Here is a 23,059-nt window from a genome sequence, read left to right as displayed (position 1 = left end):
CACAAAAACTAATAGGAGATACCAATAAATAATAAAACTGCCTTTATTTTTTGACAAAATCAAATTCATAATACTATGCTTCAAAGGCCTGTTAGTAATTTGTATACTTAACTCTTTCCTAGGTTATTCTAAGTAGCATTAATTGATGTTAGTTTGTCGTCATCATCTTTAATTTGTTATAAGCGACAGTCTCAAAGAATATAAAAACATGAAAATAATCAGATCATCTTGGTCTGAGAACATCTTCCCTAATGTGCATTTTAAGGGCAATTCTTTTATTATACCTTTTCCTTTATATTTGATTTATTTTTTATAATGGGATTGAAAAAGTAAGCTGCCAAGTAAATTATAATTATGGGGATTCCAGAATGTATATTAAAGCATAATTTTTTTCATGGTCTGATACTTACACGATAAGGTATATTTATTTTTGAATGAAAAGAAACCTGGTCCCCATCTTCCTGTTGACATCAAACAGTCCTCTGATATGCTAATCCAGTGTTCGAGAGAGCTCACGCACAGACTTTGTTTGGACCCATTCCAAGTCTGCAAGAAATTATGTGCAAAGAACTGATTTTGCAGCATTGCCTCCTTCAAATGAAAACTGATTTTGACACTGTCTGTAATTAAAAAGACTTAATATTGAAACATGATATGGGAGGTTTTCAGCATTTTAGTAAGACCCTGATTTGCTTCCTAATTACCTGGTCATCTGATTGTTATTCTTTGGGATATAGTGTTACTAATATAATAGCTATTGAAATTGCTAACAAATTTATTTCCATGGTGTGTGGTATAGTAAAGGTTAACCTAAGATTATCAGCTTTTCCTCAAAGACGTGTATATATATATATATATATCCTACATATATTGAGTGCATATGAGGCAGTAGACATAATCTGTCACTAAGTATAAAGTAGCGATATAAGCAGCTTTCCTTGCACTGTTTTTTCTTTCAGCCTGCCCTCAACTGGTCACAGGTGTAAAAATTGAGAGGTAGTTGTTTTGGAATTTTCTCTAGCAGTTTCTCCATATTCAATAATAAAAAAAATCAAATTGGACTTCCCACAATTTCTCCAGATAAATTGCATGGAAGTATATATTTAAATTTTGATATGTATTTATATATATATATATATATGTTTTAAAACCATTAAAATTATCTGAAAATTTCATGAAAACCTGTTTAAATGCAATTTTTAAATGTTGGTCATTTATAAATATTGTTGAAAAGGCAACCAATTGCATTTTTGTTTTTGAAAAATAATTTTTATATAATGAATCTTTGTAGGTCTTACGAACCCAAGAACTTTGTTCTTGCCTGAATATGTTATTAGTATAGTCTTCTAGCAAATTAATATAGAGAAATGTACCTCTGGCTTTGTTGTTACTTTAGGAGTCGCCCTCTTATGTGTAATGGGCCACTCTCTCCTGAGCATCCTGTTGGTGCTCTCTGCTTTCCGCCCTGGCCTTCCTGTAAATTCTTCTTCCATGAAGCTTAGTTTAATTCATTCAAAGCCAGGTGCAGGTTTGACTTGCAACATTGGATGGAAATATTCCTGAACACTTTTTACACAACTCTCTTTTATTTATTTAATTTTTAATGAACTGTGATATTTCAAATCACCAGGGTGGTTCAATATTTAAAAGGAATTCTATAGTGAAGTCTTCTGCCAGGAGAAGAATTGTCTTTTAGTGAACATAATTACCTATAGGTTTCTAGACTTTTTCATTTTGGATTTTCTTAAAAATGAAATTTGACATCTTCCTTTTAAGACAAGAAATTTTTTTATATAGATGTTAATTTTTTGAAATAGTTGGACATCACATAGTGTTACGTGGCTTGTGCTAACTTCAGGTATAATAGGAAGAAACTTAAGCTATTATGTCAGATAAAATTTTTGGAATCACTTCAGCATAAAAGATCATACACTTTTTAGCTGATTAGGTGTTTTTTTGATTTACGGAGTTTTGCATATCTGAATCCATTCTTAAGGCATTTTAGTTTCATAATTCTTATTTTTAATTTTTCAAACAGCATTTTAAGAAGCAGAAGAGGCTAATTCCTGAAAGAACCGTTTGGAAGTACTTTGTGCAGCTCTGCAGCGCCTTGGAACACATGCATTCTCGGAGGGTCATGCACAGAGGTGAGGCGGAGTCATCAGGAACTTCTAGTGGTGCTTTAAAACGGTAGAAGTAATTAAATCATTTAAAATGTCTTTCAGTGACTGGTATCATGCCTTCTTGGGTAATTTATTTCTAAGTTATAATTTTGCTAGAATTATAAACCTTTAAGTAAAGCCGTACTTGGTTTTAAATCAGAATGAAAATTATTTTTCTGCTTGACTCTTCTGAGCATATTACTGGTTATGTTGGTAAAGGAAAAAAGGAAAGCAGTTGAATGTACATAAGGAAGAGTTTTGGTTTTTTTTTTTTTTTTTTTTACTAATGAACAATGTATATTATGGCCACTTAGATTTTTAAACTTCAGCATTAGCTCTTAATATATTCTTGATTATTAGCCAAATGGTTGGGCAGAGTGTGTTAAGGTTATATCACTCTGTAATTGATCCACTGGTTTTGGGGTGTGAAAATTTTTATTACAATTTATATAAGCAGTTAAGATTTCCAAAGCCATCTAAGTCAATAATTATATGCCTAAAAGTATTGTCATGATTTTACATTTTATGTAAGTATACCAATAAATTAATCTTTAGATATTTAAAATTGCTATAAAAAGGACACAGATCTATTTTGTGCTTTGAATTTCACAGAGGGTTATTTCAAAATGGAAAACAAAATGCATTTAAAATGGAAATTAATGGTAATCTTCATCATACTACATTGATTATTTGTCAGAGAATTGAGAACTTTGAAATATTAGGGTATATCAAAATTATTAAAAATAAAGTAATTGGTTCCTAATTCTAACTTACATCTTCAAGATACACTTTAAATTCTGCCATGAAAAATAGTTTTTAAAATTCCTAAAGTCACCTCACCTTCTGCTTGACCCCTTTGTTTATTCGCAGATATAAAACCAGCGAACGTGTTCATCACAGCCACCGGGGTGGTGAAACTTGGGGATCTTGGCCTTGGCCGGTTTTTTAGCTCCAAAACCACAGCTGCACATTCTTTAGGTAAGAGACACAGTAGAATTTCTTTCAGTTACTTGTTGTTGTGGTTAAAAACATAAGGGATGTGCCAATTAATAAGCCACGTCTTACATTCTTAATAAAACTACTTAAAAAATCATCAGGTCTGGAGCAGACTCCTACAGCTGTGTGTCCTCTCACATGGCAATCGGGTCCTTCCCTGAACTGGATCTCACGCTGACACCCGGTTAGAAATGCTGATATACCTGGTTTAATGGTTGTCGTGGAGCACTCTTTTCCTTCTACCTTTAACAGTAGTAAGATAAGGTGATTGACTACAATGTGTTTTGGAAGAGGACTTCACCTGGCCATTAAAAAATACTATAATAGTTTGTAAATGTTTACTTATTTTAATAAAATGACATGTGGTTATAAGAATCGCAGAGGGGAAAACCTAAAGATGATCTATAACTAATGAGGAAAATGTTCCCTTAAATTATAAAGTAGAATATATATCTATAATTTATTCATTTTAGAATTAATAATATAGCAGTTTCCTTTGTCCCTAAAATAGAATTAATGTAGCTATAACAACATCACTTTGACAATGGAAAAAAGTTGTCCAGTTTAGAAACAATAGAAATTTATAGGAGGAAATAATTTTTAAATGGAATAATTTAAAGGAAGAGATAGAGAATCTCTTAAAACTCTTCAAATCATATTTTCTCTTTTGAATTGAAGGCTAATATAAAAAGGTGACAACCAGAAGAAAGTAAAAATTAAGGTAAAAATAAGTTGGCTTTAATTTCATGGTGCTCATCTTTTATATTATTTCATTGAAAGCCACTGATTTTTTTGATAAAATTGTTTTTAAATGTGAAATAAAAAACTTTTTAATGGCTTGACGAATAAATGAATTACACTAAATAAAAAGTAGTGAAATGAGCACCTGAATTAGTTGATGAGAGATTTTTTTAAGTTTTTATGGCTTTGTCACTAAAGTTCTGTGTGGTCTTGAACCTGTCATTTAGTTTTTCTATATCAGGAACAGTTCCTGGTACATAAGTAGACCAAACGATCAGTATTCACTGAATTATGAAATAGTGTGTCCCATTTTAAAGAGTGATGGAAAAATAGTGCTTTGTACTTTTCATGGATTTCAATTCTGTCAAGTACTTTGAGAACATAAAATTTCACGCTGATGCTAACATTGCTTTTTTTCTCTTTTACTTAATTTTTATAGAGCATAAGAACTTTTTCTGAAATTTGACATGAAATTTCATAAATGCATACATTTGTCCATTATGTATGCATTTATGCAGTATGTACACACTTTAATAGAGTTTTATTTGGGAAATTATCACTTTTGCAATACAAACAGTGAAGGATTTCTGTGAAGAAAACCGTAGACTATTCTAAGCCAGTGCCATTTATCGCTAGTAAAGATAACTGTAACATGTTTTGACTTTATCTTACATACCTGAATGGAATGTCCATGTGATTTACTTAGAAATGCTGGGTTACAGTTCCAGACACACAGTCGCATACACCTGTGCAGAAACCTGTGTGTTATTTACATGCTGCTCTGCAGACTTTCACTCTGAGCATACTGAAGTCATCCAGCCCAAACGATATAGCACAGTATATGAAACCCAAATCTTAACAGTTTTGGAAGTGGATGTCTTTGGCTTGCCTGGCACTGCATTGCTAAAGTTTTAAACAGAATTTACAAACACACTTGCATCTCCAAATTTAGGTGATGTGCTAGTCCAAATTATGTGATATAGAAAGTAAAATTAATTTTAATAGATTTAATAATGTATTAAGAATTTCTAACATCAACTTTTATCAAAACTGACTCTCTCAGGGTTATGTGTGTATGTGTGTGTGTGTGTGTATATATGTGTGTGTATATATATATAAATAAACTACATGTTGATGCCCATAATGCTCTGCATTCAAAGACACACCTGAGATACAGCCAATGGAGAAGTACAAATGAGACTGTTTCCCTTATGGTGGATGAATCAATAGAAAAATAATTTCTTTCACATGCACTTTTGTTTTACATACTATTTTGAGAAAAAAAAATCCTTAAAATAAGAACATTTCTTTTATCCCTGCTTTTCTTCTCTGTGAAGTGAAGATCTTAATAGTTTAAAACTAACGTTCACTAAGCAAAGCTCATTGATCACCAGGAATTAAAGTTTGGACTCTAGCCTGCTAAGGCTCTTTCGGCCCAATAAAAATTCTATTTAAAAGAGTTAAGAAAAATTCTCTGCTAACACAGAATATATATATATGAAATAACAAGGGTAGAAATCCTGTCATAGGCTTTTTTTTGTTGACAAATTGGCCCTGATTATTACTTTTAAAGTATTATTACTGTCCTACATTAATTGTCATATTTTTTAAGAGCAAATTTAAGTTTCCTTCTAAGACTTGGTACTGAAGTAATTGAAAATATGACAACCTGTGCAAATTTATTTTGCTTATAGAAAACATGATAGAACTATAGATTTTATTGTATGTTGATTCATTTTTTTAATTTTACTGAGGATAAAATATGTAGGGCAAGATTTATCTATAAAACAGGTCTAAATTTTAGTAGAACTACAAATAATTGAGATCTATGTGTAGTTCATAAAGAAAAATCTGAATAAATTTACTTTAAATGACTTTTATCCTGGAGCCAAATTTCTTTAATTTTGGATAGGAGATGTTTTCAGGAATTGAATTTTAAAATGAAAGGATATATAGGATTTTAGAAATTTATACTTTTTTCAAAATATATTTATACTTTTTTTAAAATGTACTTTTTTGTAAATCATCCTAGCACTCTGGGAGGCCAAGGCGGGAGGATTGCTCGACGTCAGGAGTTCGAAACCAGCCTGAGCAAGAGCGAGACCCTGTCTCTACTATAAATAGAAAAAAATTAATTGGCCAACTAATATATATAGAAAAAATTTTCCGGGCATGGCGGCACATACCTGTAGTCCCAGCTACTCAGGAGGCTGAGGCAGGAGGATTGCTTGAGCCCAGGAGTCGGAGGTTGCTGTGAGTTACCTTTTGGAGGTGGATAGTAGCATGCATGGCAGTTCTTCACAGACTGCAAATCATCCAGCTCCCCAAGGTCTTACACACATACATGTGCATGTGAGCTGTTCCCGTTCTAGAGCTGAGGACATGAAGCACAGAGAGGTTGACGGGCCACATGGCTAGGAGACAGTGTGTGGCCTTGTGGCTTCCTGTCAGGGTTGTGTGCTCTCCCACACGTTCACATTCTGTTTGTGTTTTATTATATCAGTACTTCGTGGCATCTTCTCTTACTCTGTTGCCATTTTCCGGTTTGTTGTTAATTCAGTTTGGAATCACCTTATTCTGCTTTGTTACCTGGCTTAGGGGCCTCAATAGTTTGTTGTCTCTCCAGGACTCAACGGCTCTCACTGCTGTTCCAAGATTCAGAAACAAACAGGAAATAGTCCTTTAGGATATCAAAGTCTGCCTTCATGACTGTTTCTCTACCAGCAACTTTAGCTCATATTTCTAAAGAAGTAGCTCTTCTAAACTAAAAGCTAAAACTTTGCCCAAACCTGTGAAATTGGAACACGGGAATCAAGTCTTAATTTTTCTCATATTGCAAGAGGCAGAATATACTTTTGGTGCATTTCTGGCTCTTAATTACTCTGCAGTCTTCTTCTAGCAAATATGAATATTCTCACTTAGAAGTAACTTACTAAGAGATCAAGTATGTTCACCTTTGAATATTTAAATATATAACAGAATAATAGAACAAATTTATATATTCTAAGTGTATAATTTCTAGTCAAATCATATCAAACTATGTTTATTTCCTATAATAATGACCCAGAGGAATCCTCTGTTGCTACTACCAGCAATAACAACAGTAGCAACGAATTTGTATACTGTGTAGAGGATTTTATGATTTCCAGGCAGTGTCACAGCACTTTTCTCCTGTGTTCTTCAGCATTGTGCAGTGGGTAGAGTGGGTGCTAACAGGTCGGGACACTGAGATCACTCTATTCAATACTGACTCTGACACTCCACCCCGTCTTCACAATTCCTAATCACCCTGTTTTAATTTTTCCTTTTCCCCAAGGACTTATCTTCTGACATGTCATGTGTAATTTACTTATTATAATGAGCACTTACTGTCTTTCTCCCAGCTAAAATTTAAGCTTTATGAGGGCAGAGATCTTTCTGTTTTGGTTCCTTGGTTTGTTTATTTATTTTTCATTTTTATACTTAAAAAAAATTTTTTTTTTAATTTCAGCATATTACGGGGCAACAAATGTTAAGGTTACATATATGGCCTTTGCCCCACTTGACTCAGAACTTCAAGCGTGTCCATCCCCCAGACGGTGCACACCGCACCCATTATGTGTTTATATACCCATCCCCTTCTGCCCCCTCTCATCTGTCCAACGCCTGATGAATATTATTCCTATATGTGCACATAAGAGTTGATCAGTTAATGCCAATTTACTGATGATTACATATGGTGCTTGTTTTTCCATTCTTGAGATACTTCACTTAGTAGAATGGGCTGCAGCTCTATCCAGGGTAATACAAGAGGTGCTGTATCACCATTGTTTTTTGTGGCTGAGTAGAACTCCATGGTATACACGTACCACTTTTTATTAATCCACTCATGTGTTGATGGGCACTCGGATTGTTTCTACATCTTTGTCGTTGTGAATTGTGCTGCTATAAACATTCGAGTGCAGATATCTTTATTATAGAATGTCTTTTGTTCTTTCGGGTAGATGCCCAGTAATGGGATTGCTGGATCAAATGGTAGATCTACTTGTATCTCTTTGAGATATCTCCATATTGCTTTCCACAGAGGTTGAATTTATCACAGAATGCCTAGAAGAAGGCATTACTCATAATAGATGTTCAATAAATATTGAATACATGAATGGGGCTTGAAGATAGGCTACACATACAGGGTGAATTTTACTAAATATATCAGTATAGGTTAGATTCTGCTACAATGAGAAGCAATACAAAAAAAAAAAAAAATCTCAGTTGCTTTGCACTGAGGCGTATTATAATCTGTTACCATATCAGCCATGTGCCTGTGTTGGTCTTGAGGGTGGCTGCCTTCCGTGCGTGTGGTGACTTGGTATTTTAGGCAGCTTCAGTCTTGTGTTATCTTCATATCAACATATGTTTCTGTGATCCCATGAGGGAAGAGAGCATGGAGAATCACTTACTGGCTCTTAATTAAACCCTTCTGCTTGAATGTAACACAAATTACTTCCATTCACATTTCGTTGGCCAAAGCAGGTCTCATGGCAGTGGCTGTCTCAGGGGTTCAGGGAAATGTAGTTCTCCCAAGTGCCCATGAAAGGTAAAATCAGAAATGATGAGAGTGAGTATTGTCCATGGCCCTACGATAAAGGAAAAATACTTAATTTAGTTTTCTTTTTAAAATAGTGTTTATATCCCTTTCTTTGTATTTTTGTGACATATTTGTGTTAATAGCTGTCATAACCCAAGGGTAATTCACTCTATGGCAATGGGGGGTAATGGTGAATGAAAGAGGGAGACATATGTAGCTTTAGCACTCCATGCAATGCAGGAATCAAGCATTAGCACATTTGTACTTATTTTCTGTTGCTGCCCAAACAAATGACTGCAAAGATAGTGGCTTAAAACAACAAAATTTTTTTTTTAATTTGCAGTTGTGTAGGTCAGAAGTACAACATGGCTTTCACCAAGCTAAAATCAAGGTGACTGCAGAGCTTCTGAAGGCTCAGTCCATTCCCTGCCTTTTCGGGTTGTGGGCAGAATTCCTTTCTCTGATGCAGGACTGAGTCCTTGCGTCCTTGCTGGCTGTCAGCAGTGGGCCTTTCCCAGCATCTAGAGGCTTCCTCACTCCTTGGCCCTGGGCTTCCTTCCTCTGTTCTGAAGTCAGCATGGTGGGTAGAGTTCCTCTCACGTTTTGAATCTCTCTTGTCCGTTCTGTTGCATCTCTAACTGATGCCCCAGGGTAATCTCCCAATTTTACGGTCCATAACCTTTGTGTGTACAGAGTCTCTTTCATCACCTGCCGTGACATAAGCAGGTGTAACACCCAGGGGCAGACAGGCGGGGGACGAATTCTGCTCATCGCACCATCTCGGTAGACTTGGTAGACGGGGAGTCGTTTGGATTCTCCTTGGAAGCCTGATTAGGTAAAACGCTATTTTAAAGTCAGAGGTTTTAATAGAAGTTTACATTACTGAAAATAAGTACTTTCTTTTTTGAACTGATGTTTTGCCATTAAATTTTCACATTTTTATTATAGACCTTTATAAGTATTTTATTGCCTTGTGATTTTGCACTTACATTTTAAGGGAGAAATACCACACTTGCCTTAATATAAATTTTCTAAACAATTCCTTTTCTATCATTGTTAGTTTGTAGGCAATTCTATTGTGTTTTGTTTTTAATTATTTGCACAATTTTTTGATTCCTCAAGGAGCTTCTCACCAGCGATCATCATGCTTCTCAGTGGCTTAGTTCATCGTGGCTTGGAATATAGGAGGGGATAGAAAGTCATTGTAACAAAACTTAATTAGGAAAATTAATCTGTTATAAGATTTAACTACATTATATTCCCCAAATGTGCCCGATAGTAAGTGGTGGTGGTTATCAGGAAAATCTATTTGTACCAAAATTGTAGTTATTAATAAATGCAATGAAATGTTTCCTGTCTGACTGCTTGTTCTAGTGAAAGGAGAAAAACAAATAAGGACAGTTAGATTAACATTGTTTTGATACAGTATTCTACTCACTTTCATAATGTCCCCCGGAAAAGGAAAGATGGAGACTTTTCTTTTTCAGTGAATACATGTAAATTTAGTTGTTATATGTGCTTGTTGTACATCCTGAAAATGGAATAGATTTTTTAGAAAGCTAACTAAAAACTCTCCGGTATTGATCCTTGCACTAGACAAATATTTGAAACCCCTTGGGAGGAAATTATATTGTTATTATTTTTGTTATAGGATTGCTTGAACTCCTGTTTGCCTTTCACAATGAGACAAACGGTTCTCTGATTTTGTGATATTGCAGCAGAGTAATGCACGGCCATTGTTCAGGCTGGGTATCAGAATGTTCACACTGGAGTCTCTGGAGTGCACAATTCGTGTTCTCCACACTATTTCCAAGTGTGATATCTTCTCTGATTTCAACTTGGAAAATTAGTCTTCTTGAACCAGGCATTAAAACAGCTTCATTCTGGGTGCCAGGTGCCACCTGTGGTCACGTACTTGTTTTCCCCACACCTTTCCCTCGCACCTCGCGGCAGGTCTTTCTGGCTGATACCTCATCGTCGGAGGTGGTTTGGAGCAAAAGGCAGCATATGTTCCGTCAGTACTACAGGCTGCCTTCGCAGATTATTTTTAACATTCCATCCTTTCTTGACTTAGTAATTGCTCTCGGAAGAAGCTATCATCTAATTTTAAACTGAGCACATTTAACCTCCCGGCCACCATAGCAAGTTATTTATTTAAAGCAACCAGAGTAGCGGCAGAGTAGCACAATTTCCACATGCAGCCTATTGAACTGTTCCTGGCTTGTCATATATACATGCTGTGACTTCTAGAAGATTTCTCTGCTTCTTAATTTGGAAAGGTACAAATATTTTTCGCAGTCATGCCTCACAGTGGTTATTTTTAATGAAACAGACGACTATCTGCTTAAATGATGAGGGACAGAACTACCTGTGTTTGCATCCCAAGTCCACACCGCGCTGGTTTTAGGGTCTGTGGCAAGTTCCCTGACCCTCCGTGCCTCTTCTCTACAGCAGGGGCATCCCATAAAACTGCCCCGTAACAGTCCCCACCTCACAGGACTGGAGCCCCACCCCGTGAGGTCAAGGGTTTGTCCTGTCTGCTTCTGTCACCCTAGGACCTAGTACGGTGTGTGCCGTGCAGTGGGGCATGGGAAACCTTTGCTGAAATCCAGCGAGATGAATACATGTAATGCACTTAATATGCTGCCTGGAGCAGGGTAACAGCAGCAGTGAAATGTGCTGAGGTATTTTTCCTAAGCATTATCAAAGCTCTTCCAGTTACCCTTAAAAGATGACAAATTTTGTTTTATAAATGTCTTCTGCAGAAGAAATATTGATCTACGTAGCTCAACCATTTCCAAATCGACCGCAGATAATACTCCTCGCAGCGAAATAAATCGGGCCTCTCTCCATTCCGTCTACTGGCGTAATTTCTGGGCTGACTCTCGAGCCTGAAGGAAAGAATGGAACTTAAGTCTGTTCCCTGAAGTTATGTTTGTTTTTAAATCAAACTAAGCTATAAGATGACTTGTCTCCTTTTAATTTTCCCACCAAAGAATGTTCAAAGCTTTCCTTTCTACAGTTTGCTCCAATTGTAAGAGAAAGAAAACAGTATTTCTAAACTGAATTTGCTTGTTTGTACTCTGACTTAAAATACTCAGCTGTCGTGATAGTTTTAAAAGGAGTATATAATTCTTTCCATTTCATTTTCCATATGGATTTTTGTAGATTTTTATGAGTGTTGTAGAACTTTAGATCAAAAGGGATCTCAGAGATGATCTCATCTTTCCCATCACTTCTGATGAGGAAAGTGACTAAAAAGATAAGATAAACACTCCTCATAGCTAGTTAGTGGCAAATTTAAGATGTGAAAGAGATTTCTCAACCTTTCACTGGTTTTGTGCTACCTCCTTTGTTTAAAAAACAAAAATAGAGCAGTCAAAATGTAACCTTATAAAGATGCTTCAGTCATTCTGTTATTTTTTTCTCATTCAAATCTATGCAGAGAGTACAGTGCTAAAATTTTAGTGAAACTGTTGAAAAAGTTCTGTATCTAACCTGTTTTGATGAGAGTCATTAATTTAGTTTATCTTCCATAATAAAAACACGTTAGCAGAATTAGTTGGTTCTATTAAACATTGTTGAACTTCCGAAAATCGGTCTTCATTGTATTCAGGATAAGTTTTAAAGTATATTTATTATTTATGGATTATATGTCATGTAAAACTTTCCTTACATAGCTATAATAAGTCAATTAATATAATGGAAATGTTCTTTACATTTCACTGACTGCCGTGGTATATTTGAATGTAGGTGTAGATTAAAGAAAGGTCAGGTAGCATTTTCAGTTCTTAGCAACTTTCCTCTCATGTCAGTGTTCTCTGGTTTTTATAATGTTATCATCTAGTTCTTACTTTTATTCATGTCAGGAGGTTAAAATGACTTAAGTATTGGCTTATTGCAAAATGTATTCTCATTGTACCTATAGCCATAAATTCTTGAAGCATAAGCGGAATTATGCATTCTGCAGTCTTCAAGCTCCTCAGTACATAGGACAGTGATTTGCGTGATTATTTTACTGTCTGATCGTACCCATCCACAGCTCTCTCTTGTCTTGTACAACTGTTAAAAGAAGTCACAACATTCTTGAGGCAACAGTAATCATAGACGCAGCTGTCATGGACTTTTATAGAGGGTTTTTAGGAAATATATCTTCATGAAGTTCGAAGTGTTGAAAACATATTGCATGTAAATGCATGGGGAATTTTCCTGAGCGCTTAGACTTTCAGGCCTTTGTGTGAGGTGGAGAGAGGTGAGGACGGACCCGTTTGCAGAGGGCTGCACCTCTCTGCTCAGCGTCAGTCAGTGGAAGAGCCCTTGTCCCGCACTGACGGGCACCTCAGGGAGTCCGTCAGTAGGAGCTGGTCGAACCTCCCTATTAGGCCTGTGTTCAGTTAATTATGGATTTATCCAACTAATAATTGTAGTGCAGGATGCAAACCTGCTCATCTTATGTAATGACTCTTTTGGAAATGTGTCCATCAAAGAGGTGAGTAGCATACTTACTTTACATTTTTAATATATATTCAAGAATACGTGTAATTTCGATATTGAAATAAAACATTATTTAGTATAAAGAAGTTTGTTATTTATAATACAGAGAAGAATCGGAATCTAAGTTTAAAGTACCAGCATTGACTGAGTGTGTAACTTTTTGTAATGCCCTCCAGCAGCTCACCAGACGAGGCCTTCAAGGCCTTTTGAGCATTAAAATTTTTTACATTTTAAGTTTAGTTTAGCAGAATTCCTGATCCTTCTCTTCCTCTGCTCCCTCAACTTGGGTCGAGGTGAGTTGGGTTTGTGTTGCAGTCAAGGTGTTATGCTGGGGCTAATCTCTGTAAAACGCTGGCATTTATTCTCCTCTTTCCCTATCATCAATCTTTCACACTCATATCAAACCCCTAACGGATCAGCAGGTCTCCCAGAGCTACTGGTTAAAATTACCTTTGCTTTTGGTAAACTCTGAACCTTCAAGCCTCGGTGTTTTCAGATGCCCCCTGTGGATTCTGTGAAGCCTCTCTCTGCACATTCCTCACTGCCAGCCGCTGCTTTATGTCCCGGAACCAGGAGCCTGCGCAGAGCTGGCTTGTTACCCCAACCCTGCCCTCGGCCTGCCTTCCATGGAGGGAACTTGCCGCCCATGCAAACTGCAAGTGAACGTGGTTAGCACTCCCAGCACTAGATAGCTGGTGTTTATTTTATGCAACAACAATACAGATTCTTTAAGCCCATCTATTTTTAAAAGTTTCTTTGCTTTTCTGACACCATAGAAATTGGCAGATTTACCTCTTTGTCTTCAAAGTAAATGCTGCAGTTAAATAACTTCTTTAAGTTTGTCTCATTAATTTTATATCTGAATAGTTCATATTTTATTTAGATTTTTTTATCCTCCTGTTTTCATACTCTTTTTTCACTTCTTCACTTTCGTGAATACTTCTCTTTTATCCATTGCGACTAGGACTGTGCATTAGTAGTAAAAAGGGATTCCAATATAGGTAGGATTTCCTGGATACGTAGTTCATGACGTTTGCACCTTTAGCACAGCGTTGTTTCCACTCACAACCGTTAGGTTATAATTTTATTCTTTTGGAAAACTGACTCCTGTCTTTAAGGATAATGTTTTAATTATTGGTGTGACTCTTTCTGTTGCCTCTTACTAAAGACCCTTGTTCAGTATTGTGATTTAGTCTCATTAACATTTACAGTAAATACCTAGGGAGTTCTTGAAAATTAATAGAAAAAGGAGAATGCCTTTTCTCCATGAGCAGAATATTTTTAGTAGATCTTGCCTCAGGTAAATAAGATCGCTAAATGTTGTTATCAAACTTTGATTTTCTATTTGGCAAAAAACCTTAGGCTAATGATGGTGATATGATAGGCATCTAAGTCTAAAATTAAAGATATTCACTTTGAAAGTCACGTAAATGTTTTACCCTTCAAACTAGCATTTTCTAAAATGGTCATTAAAAAAGAGTGAAAAGTATTAGGACATCAAAACAAACAAAAATTATCTAGAGTGTCTTATCTATAAAAAGGGCTCAATGGTAGCAATAACTCAGACGTCTTTCCAGAGACGCCAGTACCCTTTCGTGTGTTATTATGTAACCCTTTGATGTACAAAAGTCTGTTATATCCTTTCTAAAGTGGGCGTAACTAAGGCACCGGTTGTTAACAGTCATGTCATTTATTAAAAGCTATGAGTATGTTCTAAGGGATGTTTCTGTAAAAGTTAGTGTGATTTATTTATACATACTCTGCTAAATTGTTATATAATATTTGTTTTCAAATAATTTATTATGCTTAATTATTTAGGATATCCCTATTGAAAAAAAAATAAAGCCAATGTCAATCACTGAAATAGGTTTTCTTGTTAGAATTACTTTTTTTTTCCCCTTTAGTTATGTTCTCTTGAGTCTCCCTGGATTGCTCACAAGGAAATAAAGTGTAACCCACCATACTCTTTATAATATAAATGTTAGTGTGCTGTTTAAGGGTTGGGGAGTAAGGAAGAAATTTTAAAGTTTTGTGTATTCTCAAAAATAATTTTCTGGTCCTAATAAATCATTTTGGTGACATTTTTTAATCCAAAATTTTGTGTGTTATTTCCTACTAAAACTGTATATCTCCATGTTTATACTCCTCTTGTTTTATTTGGTCTGTTTCTTTGCAGTGGGTACACCTTATTACATGTCTCCAGAGAGAATACATGAAAATGGATACAACTTCAAATCTGACATCTGGTCTCTTGGCTGTCTACTGTATGAGGTAGGCAATGTTGATAAATTCTCTATATCAATACAGTTTTATTTACTATGGTATATTTCCCCTATCCTTAAGTATACACTTACTTTTTTCTGGATGTTTAAAAATCAGCTTTTTAATTATGAAAAATTATTTCATCAGGTTAATAACTATTTTATAATGGGACTTAATAACTATGTATTCCTCGACATTGACTTCCTCTAATGTATTTTTAAATTGTGTCCCTGTGATGAGAATTTTATTTTTTAGAAGTTAATTTTATATTAATGTAATACCTTTCTGCATACTTTGCATTTATAAAAATATACATTTTAAATCAATGGATCTTTATCTGTGCATTGTAGGAGAGGCATAATGGATTTAAAATATGAACATACAGTAAATAGCTTTATCAATATTTTAGTTCGCTTACACTGATGTAATTCATTATGAAGGGTAGTATGCAAATAGATAAGTTTTCTAGGTTATTAATTTAGTGGAAACAAATAACAATTTGTATTGGTAAAGCTCAGTGAAATACCCTCTCCTGTTCTACTGGTGATAATTTATCAAAGGAAAATGGAATCATGTAGGTAGATCCTTTAGAAATATTGCAATGCAGTAATTTGAATGGATAGAAGAAAGCATGTTATTAACACATTTTACATATAGAGCAATGGAATCAAAGAGTATCTCAAGCTAGTGACTTCTATAATTTTGTTTTTAATTGAATGGTAATTTTCCTAGGAATATAGGCTTTAAGTCAAAGGTGTTAATTAAAAGTTAGTTAATATCTAATTAGGTTTTAATAAAGTGAAGAAACATGCTACATGGAATTATTTTCATGTCTCTATTATGTAAGAGAAATCTAAAGTAGATAGAAACCAATGCACTTCTTTTTGCATATTTGTATCTCTTGTCTTCCTGACAAATGATGAAATATTCGATGAGGTCATCTGTTTTAATTGTGCCACTAGTATTTGGAAGTGGAACATCAGGAGGTGGTGTTTTTTTATTTTTAAATGTGTTTTATGGTCTTTTACTGATTGCAGATTCAAATTTCCTTAATTAAAGGAACCTGAAATTATTTTGTTTTTCCTTCTAATTTTTTGTTTTTCCCTTCACTTAAAATGAAAGTATTTTTACATGTTCATGAATAAGCTCATCTCTAGGATAATTTTTATTATGAAAAATTATGAATTAGTAATGCAACAAAATGTTTTTTATATATGCACATATGATTATGAGATTTATGCTCACTGTGTTATATCTAGTTAATAATTTGATACAATGCTTAAAAGAACTAGTTTAATTATAATCAGTTACTATAATGTTTCCAAGTTAGTCACTTTATACATTTAAGATATTTTTTATCTGTTTAGGTAATCTGAGATTCCTTCAGGCCATAGTCCAGTATTATCAAAGCAACATTTTCTCTTTAAACACCCAAAAGTAAACAGCAAATTGGTTTCCAATAATAAGATTAAATTTAGCGATGGAAAAGAAAAGGTTCAGTTGAGGTAATAATTGGGTTTTTTAAGGGGAAGTTTGCATAATTCTTCTAAGGCTAGCACAGCCCCTCGTGTCGAAACTGAAATAATTTATCACATTTTGAGTTTACCTTTGAGAGGCAGTGTCCCATCTTTATGTGTACTTAAAATGATCACCAAAATAATGTCTTTGGACACTCCTGCATCCATGAGTTATATGTGTTGTGGATGATTTCCAGTTAAGTATTTATCATGCTAATGCATTTTCTCTATTTCCCCATGCAAGTCTTTTGGAAGAACTAGAATTTTTGTAAAGATTTAATTCACCTTTATGTTCTATCTCCTTTCAGTTATGTTTCAATATAATATTAAGAGAAATACTGAGCAATTTAGCTTTAAAAAACTGGCCATAACATCACATACATATTTTATATTATATCCCGCTAAGAAATTATTACTAACAATGAAGGAGTAGGGAGGCTTTTTTGAAAATGTATTTTAAACTCAGAAATTAGACTTTCAAATATTCCTGAAACCTTCAAAAAAAAAAAAAACTAGCAGTACAGTTTTAATTGATATGCAACAAAGTAGACTTTACTAATTAAAATCAAGATGCTGTGCTTTTGCTACACGGACCTTTACATGGAAAAGTAGGTTTTACACATTTCCTTTATTGTTCAGCGCAGCGACTGCATCCTTACAGGGTTGTAGGTTGGTGGCTTACAGTTCAAAAAAAAAGAGAGCTGCCACCAGCCCTGAAGACAGACAGTGGGCTCTCGTCCCTCCGACACCCCCAGAATACTAATCAGGAAAGTCAGACCCTGGAGGTCAGGGAGCAAGTCAATCATCCTAGCGATCGTCTCAGTGTGGAGGATCAAATTAGCCTGAAAAATTCAGCTGCTGGGAGGAGAGGGCGAGCAGCTGTCAGGGGCAGCATCGAGATGCACTAATGAACCAGATGAATAGTGCAAAAGCTTGAAAATAAAAACAGGACAGTTGACATTTTTCATCTGTCAAAGCAGGAGATGCATGAAAATATACTATTCCTGTTTAACTCCTTAGGGGATGTTCAGATTTCTTTTTTAACACTGTGCAGTATGGAGAGAAAGGACTATAATGAACTCCTAGCATATGGTAATGGATATGTGTACGTTTACCTAAGGTTCACAAACACAGGGAGACTATAGTTTCTATATATATAGTGTATTTTTAAAGTAGCATTTTAAATCTTAATTTATCTTATAGTTCCTCCTTTAGAAATTTCCCCTTGGATAGAGTGTTTCATATGATTAGGGACATTTGAATTGCCTTTTACTTTTCTCTCTTCACATGGAGCAGCTGTCCCTAAGGCGGCTCTGTGTAGGTGTGTGTCGTCTTTATATAAAACGGAGGCTGGGTAAAGGGCGCCTCTCCGGGTGTGATTTCCAGCTGCAGCCGCTCTGCGCCAAGGCTCTGAAGGAGTTAAGCCCGTCTGGAGCGCGGGAGACAGATGAGAGCCATTTTCAGCTAGTCCTGTCCCTGCTGACGCTCGCTGAGTAGCGCAGCATGGACCGGCGTGTTTCACACACACTCTGCCTGTCTGGGGAATGTACACATTGTCCTTCCAAAATCAAACTTATTAGCACATGTAGAAAAGGGTGACTGGCTTTGGGGCAGCCCGGCGCTCCGCGTCGTGTGCTTGCTGCCGCGGTTCAGAGATTCAGAAGGGTTCGAACAGGATGCGAACACTCTAAATTGAATTTTTAGTTTGTAGCCCTGCTTACTGCAGTACCTGCTTGCACTTTAAATGTCAAGTTAGAACCTTGTCTTAAAATAAATTTAAATTCAATAATGTCTTTTTTAAAGTTGTTCGTCCTTTCAGTCGTGTTCTTCTGCATAAAAATCTCATTTGGAGGCCTTGAATTGCAGCTATGACGCTTGGAGCTTTGGGAAATGTTTAGTGTTTTGAGACAAGAAGTTCTAGTTCATTGTAAACTATTTGGGGATCAGTTAGAATATTCAAATTGAGACGACTTTTTTTCCCTCAGAATAACCTTTCCCTGCAGAACTATTATGCAAGATAAAATGCTGTGCATCCTAGCCCCTAAATTATATTCTCCAGATTATAATTCAGTTTTAACTTGTTTCATATTTGTTATATTTTGACCATTAACAAGGTTGAGAGATACCTTGTAATGCCTGTTTTGTCATGAGATATGCTAGTTGTTTTTATGCCATTATTTATACATATTATTTAAAGTCATATGGTGTTAGTATTGCTTTATGTTGTATGTATCTATACATGTATATATAAATGCTAACCATTTCTCTATTTCAGGAAATTGTAAATATTGAAAACACAATCAAAAGTTAAACTAAGATTTTTAATTCTCAGAAACAGTCACAAAAATCAAACTTCCCAGATAACTTTAAATAAAGTGTTTGTAATTATTTTCTACCCCAGTGTAATATACTTGATGAAATCAACGTTAGAGTCATTCTGTAACTACATCAGTCTCCTTGGGGGCGTTTTACAGATGGCCGCGTTGCAGAGTCCCTTCTACGGGGACAAAATGAACTTGTACTCGCTGTGCAAGAAGATAGAGCAGTGTGACTACCCGCCTCTTCCTTCAGATCACTATTCAGAGGAGGTAAGTCATTTCCAGTCCACATGTTTGGCTGTTGTTTTGCTGACCTTTGTATTTTAAGAAATTTTGCTTCATCCAGAAGTACAAATGAATAGTATAGGTGGCAGCAATAACACTTTTTATTCTGTTTTCATTTTCTTGGAGACTTGCTGTTTAAAGGATTGACTGTGGAATTCATGATGTGGAGTGGAACACAACGCAGCATGTGGTGTAAAACCAGCCACTTCCTAGGTGTGTTAAGAACAGTAGTTGGTTTACAGCGTACGAAACGCAGCAGAGGGCGGAGTTAGCGCTCACACCTAGACTCTGGTTAATCAGCGAGTCTGGTGGGCTCTCCTAATAGGGCTGACTCCTCATTCCCGTGGTCTCAGACCGGCAGATGATTATAACTGTCTGTTTTGGCAGAGGTTCCCTCTAGTCCATGTTTCCCCAAAATTGACACCTACATATGACTCTTAGTCTTTAAGCTTCACCCTCCCTCCTTTGGCAATGCCTGTCCTATCACCACCTCACTACTGGAGTCAAATAAGATCTGAGCCCTAGCTTTGGTGACCCATTGAAATGAGTTCTGGCCCAATGTCCAGTTTTTCATTGGACACAACAGCTCCTATTTTAGCCTGACACATGATGGTTTTACCAGTGTTTGAGGAGGAAGTGTGCATAAGAGCAGTGTCTCAGATCAGCTAAAACGTTTCACACAAGCTCTTTTTGGAATGTTCGTTGGGGACCTGCTCAGAGGAAGCACTGTGTTGTGTGAGGACATCTCACCTTCTCTTGAGCTACAGATTTTTTTTTTTGCCCCAGGAAAATGGGAAGGAGCAAAGGAAAAATATAAAATAATTATAACATTCACTTATTAGATAATTTTGTCAGTCTTTTTATTGTGAATTGAATAGCCTTCATTCTTAGCATCATGTAAGGAAATTTGAGCCCATGTAACTTGAATTATAAATATCTCTAAAGAATTTTTTACCATATGTAAAGCATTTGTGTTCCTAGGATGTAGTAAGTACTTTTTCTTCCAGCAGTCTTGATACTGATAATCAATTATGCCTGGTTTTTTGCTTTATAGCATTCGTATTTGGGTAATTAGAATAAACTCTTACGAGGCAGTGATAATTTAGAAGTATTATCTCTATTTGATGTTACTGCTATTATGTTAGCCATTTTTAATTACTATTTTGGGTGTAGACTATAAATATGGCATCTCACAAAACCAACTTCAGAACTACAGGCCTGGAAATACAGTAGGGTGTGAACAATGATGCAGAATGATGGCAAGAATGTCAGGGGCCTTTCTTTGTTGTGTCATTCATGCTGTCTTCTTTTTTCCATGAAGCACATGAATATTTCACATATCTGCATCCTCATCCCCTATTCTTCTTGACTAATTTTCAGACTGTCTGAATTTGCATTTCACATGGTAGCTGATTAGGAGATGCCGGGTGCAGCAGCGAAGCCTCAGCAGGCGGTTACCATGGTGACCTTCAGCAGGATTTTAATGATGATGCCACTAGTGGTCCGTTGAAGTCGGCCTGCCTGCAGGGCTACTCACCGCAGCTGAGTGTGAAGCTGGATCTGCAGGTTCTCAGCCAAGGGGCAGATATCAAAGTCTGGCCCAGATAGAAGGTCTTAGAGTTGGGAGAGGAAAATAGATTCCACTTTTTACTTCGCTCTATATAGTTACCAGTTTCGAAAAGAGCTCTAAAGCAAAACACATTTATATGGTGCACGTCCCAAAAAAGATAGTGCGATTCCTCGTGCTGGTAGATCTGTTGTCAGGCCCTGGTGAAAAAGAAAGCTACACTATCTAGGTAAACACGGAAAATAACTCTTATTACACAGACTATGTAACAGTGTTGCTTTAATCTGTTATGTAGAAGAGTTCTCAAAGCAAGAGCTTTGAAATGCAGATGTGCTAATATTTTCTCTCCTTAAGCAGGGACTCAATTTGTTTGTGAAATAATTATTCAGAATTCATGGTGGCAAAAAACCCGAACAGAGTTGGTGCTGCCATAGTATCTTAAATGTGTCTCTATAAAGTAAACTCTTTAGATCTTTTAAAAATTCAAATTGCTATTTAATTTATTAGTATGGCAAGAGATAGGAACCAATGAAAAGGAAAGTACAAAGTTTTCCAACAATGAACTTTTAAATAAATGACAGTTCATTAAGGTGTCAATTTTATAGCCAAAATGGTAACAGGCTGTTGGAATAAGAATTTTAAGCAAATTTACTTACCAAATATGTATTTGAGAGTTCACTTAGCTACTGCTGAATCTTTAAAGCCACTGTCCAAAGATTTGGAGGGCACGTTTCATGAGAATGCTAGTTATACCTAGCCACCAGCCCCAGTTGGTAGGAATCCAGAGGAACCCTACAAGGTTTATTTATAGATAGAATCATTCCATTTATAAGAACTCAGTTTAAAAGTTTGGAGTTACTTTCATTTCCTGTGTTATATTCTAAAACATGGGTACAGTTAAGTCTTTCCTTTTGAATTATACTGTCTATAGTATGTACAGATGATTAGGGTTCCAGATTAAAATATTCAGCTACACATGAATGATGTTAGGAAATGTTTATTTTATGGCTTATTGAAATATTTTTATTTCTGACAATTTTTGTTTTGATGTTTTGCATTCTTTCCTTTTCTAGTAATCACTCATGTATCAATGGGGAATTACTAGACTTAAAAATTGTGGGTTGAAAAGAGTATCTTCCATCAGATGTCTCTCAAGAGTGAAATCAAACTTGGTATTGTTGGTGACAATGAAGCAAACATTTATTGAACATTTACTATATACAAGGAATTATGATCCCCAAAGCCCCTCGTCATCTGACCTGGGCTCATCTCTCAAGGTTTATTTATTGATCATGGGACACTCTCCTTCCTTTCTTCTTAACTCTTTCAATGCAAGCTCTACCAGAAATTCCATGAATTTTCATGTTTCTATAGACTGTTTCCTTTTTCTGAAATAATTTTGTCCCTGTTCTTTACATTCCCTTTTCAAACATGGCTTGGATATCATCTCTTACATAAAGTTTCACCAAGCCTCTTCCTCTCTCCCCTGCCCACGTCCCATGGCAGTTATGCTGTTACGGTGACTCCCCGGCCAGGCGTCCAGCTCCTGCTCCAGTAGTAGTAACTCCCCCGCTTATCTGTGTATCTCTAGAATCTGACGTGTTTGAAAAGGTTTGGTGATCGATCGATTGAGGGGACAAGGGAGTGAAGAGAGACTAAAGGAATACATTTTTAAAAAGCTGGATGGACCATTAAAACGACAGTTGAACAAGTGAGAGAAACTTCTCTAAAAAGTTATCCAGTGAGCAACTTTCTGCCTTAAGATAGGTCAGAGGATGTGATTGTTTTATTTTATTGATATTACCTTGCTACATGGCATTTTCATTCTTGTTCATGAACACTGTTTCTGAAATGTCCAGTGGCCATTTGTTGAGAAATAAGACAAGACTACTTACCTTCAGTTTTAGTATTTAATTTCATTGGGAAATACTGGAGATTTGTTCACTAAATTATTTTAAGTAAAAAAGTATTATTTAGAAAATTATATTTTCTTAAACATCTGAACTTTAGTATCATACAAAATATAGACATTATCTTCTTAGTTGTTAAAAATCAGTTGAAATAGAGAATATATGAGAAAGGTTGAATAGAATTTTGCCTCAATAGTTGCTTTTAACAGATTTCTCTTCATTTTAGGTTTGGGGAAAAGTTCT

The 23,059-nt window shown here is 35.7% G+C and overlaps 1 protein-coding gene across 2 annotated transcripts in view; it reads left to right on the top strand.

Annotated features, from left to right (window-relative positions):
• Positions 1–23,059, top strand: part of NEK7 (NIMA related kinase 7) — a 132,695-nt gene that overhangs the window by 94,010 nt on the left and 15,626 nt on the right. For both annotated transcript variants that reach the window (XM_012744366.3, XM_012744365.2), the window contains exons 6-9: positions 2,039–2,147; positions 3,033–3,140; positions 15,134–15,228; positions 19,211–19,324. In XM_012744366.3, coding sequence (XP_012599820.1) covers positions 2,039–2,147; positions 3,033–3,140; positions 15,134–15,228; positions 19,211–19,324 — 426 coding nt within the window. The remainder of the gene's footprint in view (positions 1–2,038; positions 2,148–3,032; positions 3,141–15,133; positions 15,229–19,210; positions 19,325–23,059) is intronic.

Source organism: Microcebus murinus, chromosome 23 (genome assembly GCF_040939455.1).
Source record: "Microcebus murinus isolate Inina chromosome 23, M.murinus_Inina_mat1.0, whole genome shotgun sequence".
In the NCBI taxonomy this organism is placed as follows: Eukaryota; Metazoa; Chordata; class Mammalia; order Primates; family Cheirogaleidae; genus Microcebus; species Microcebus murinus.
Note: the sequence above shows the minus strand (reverse complement) of the source record. Positions and strands in the feature narration are given on the sequence as shown.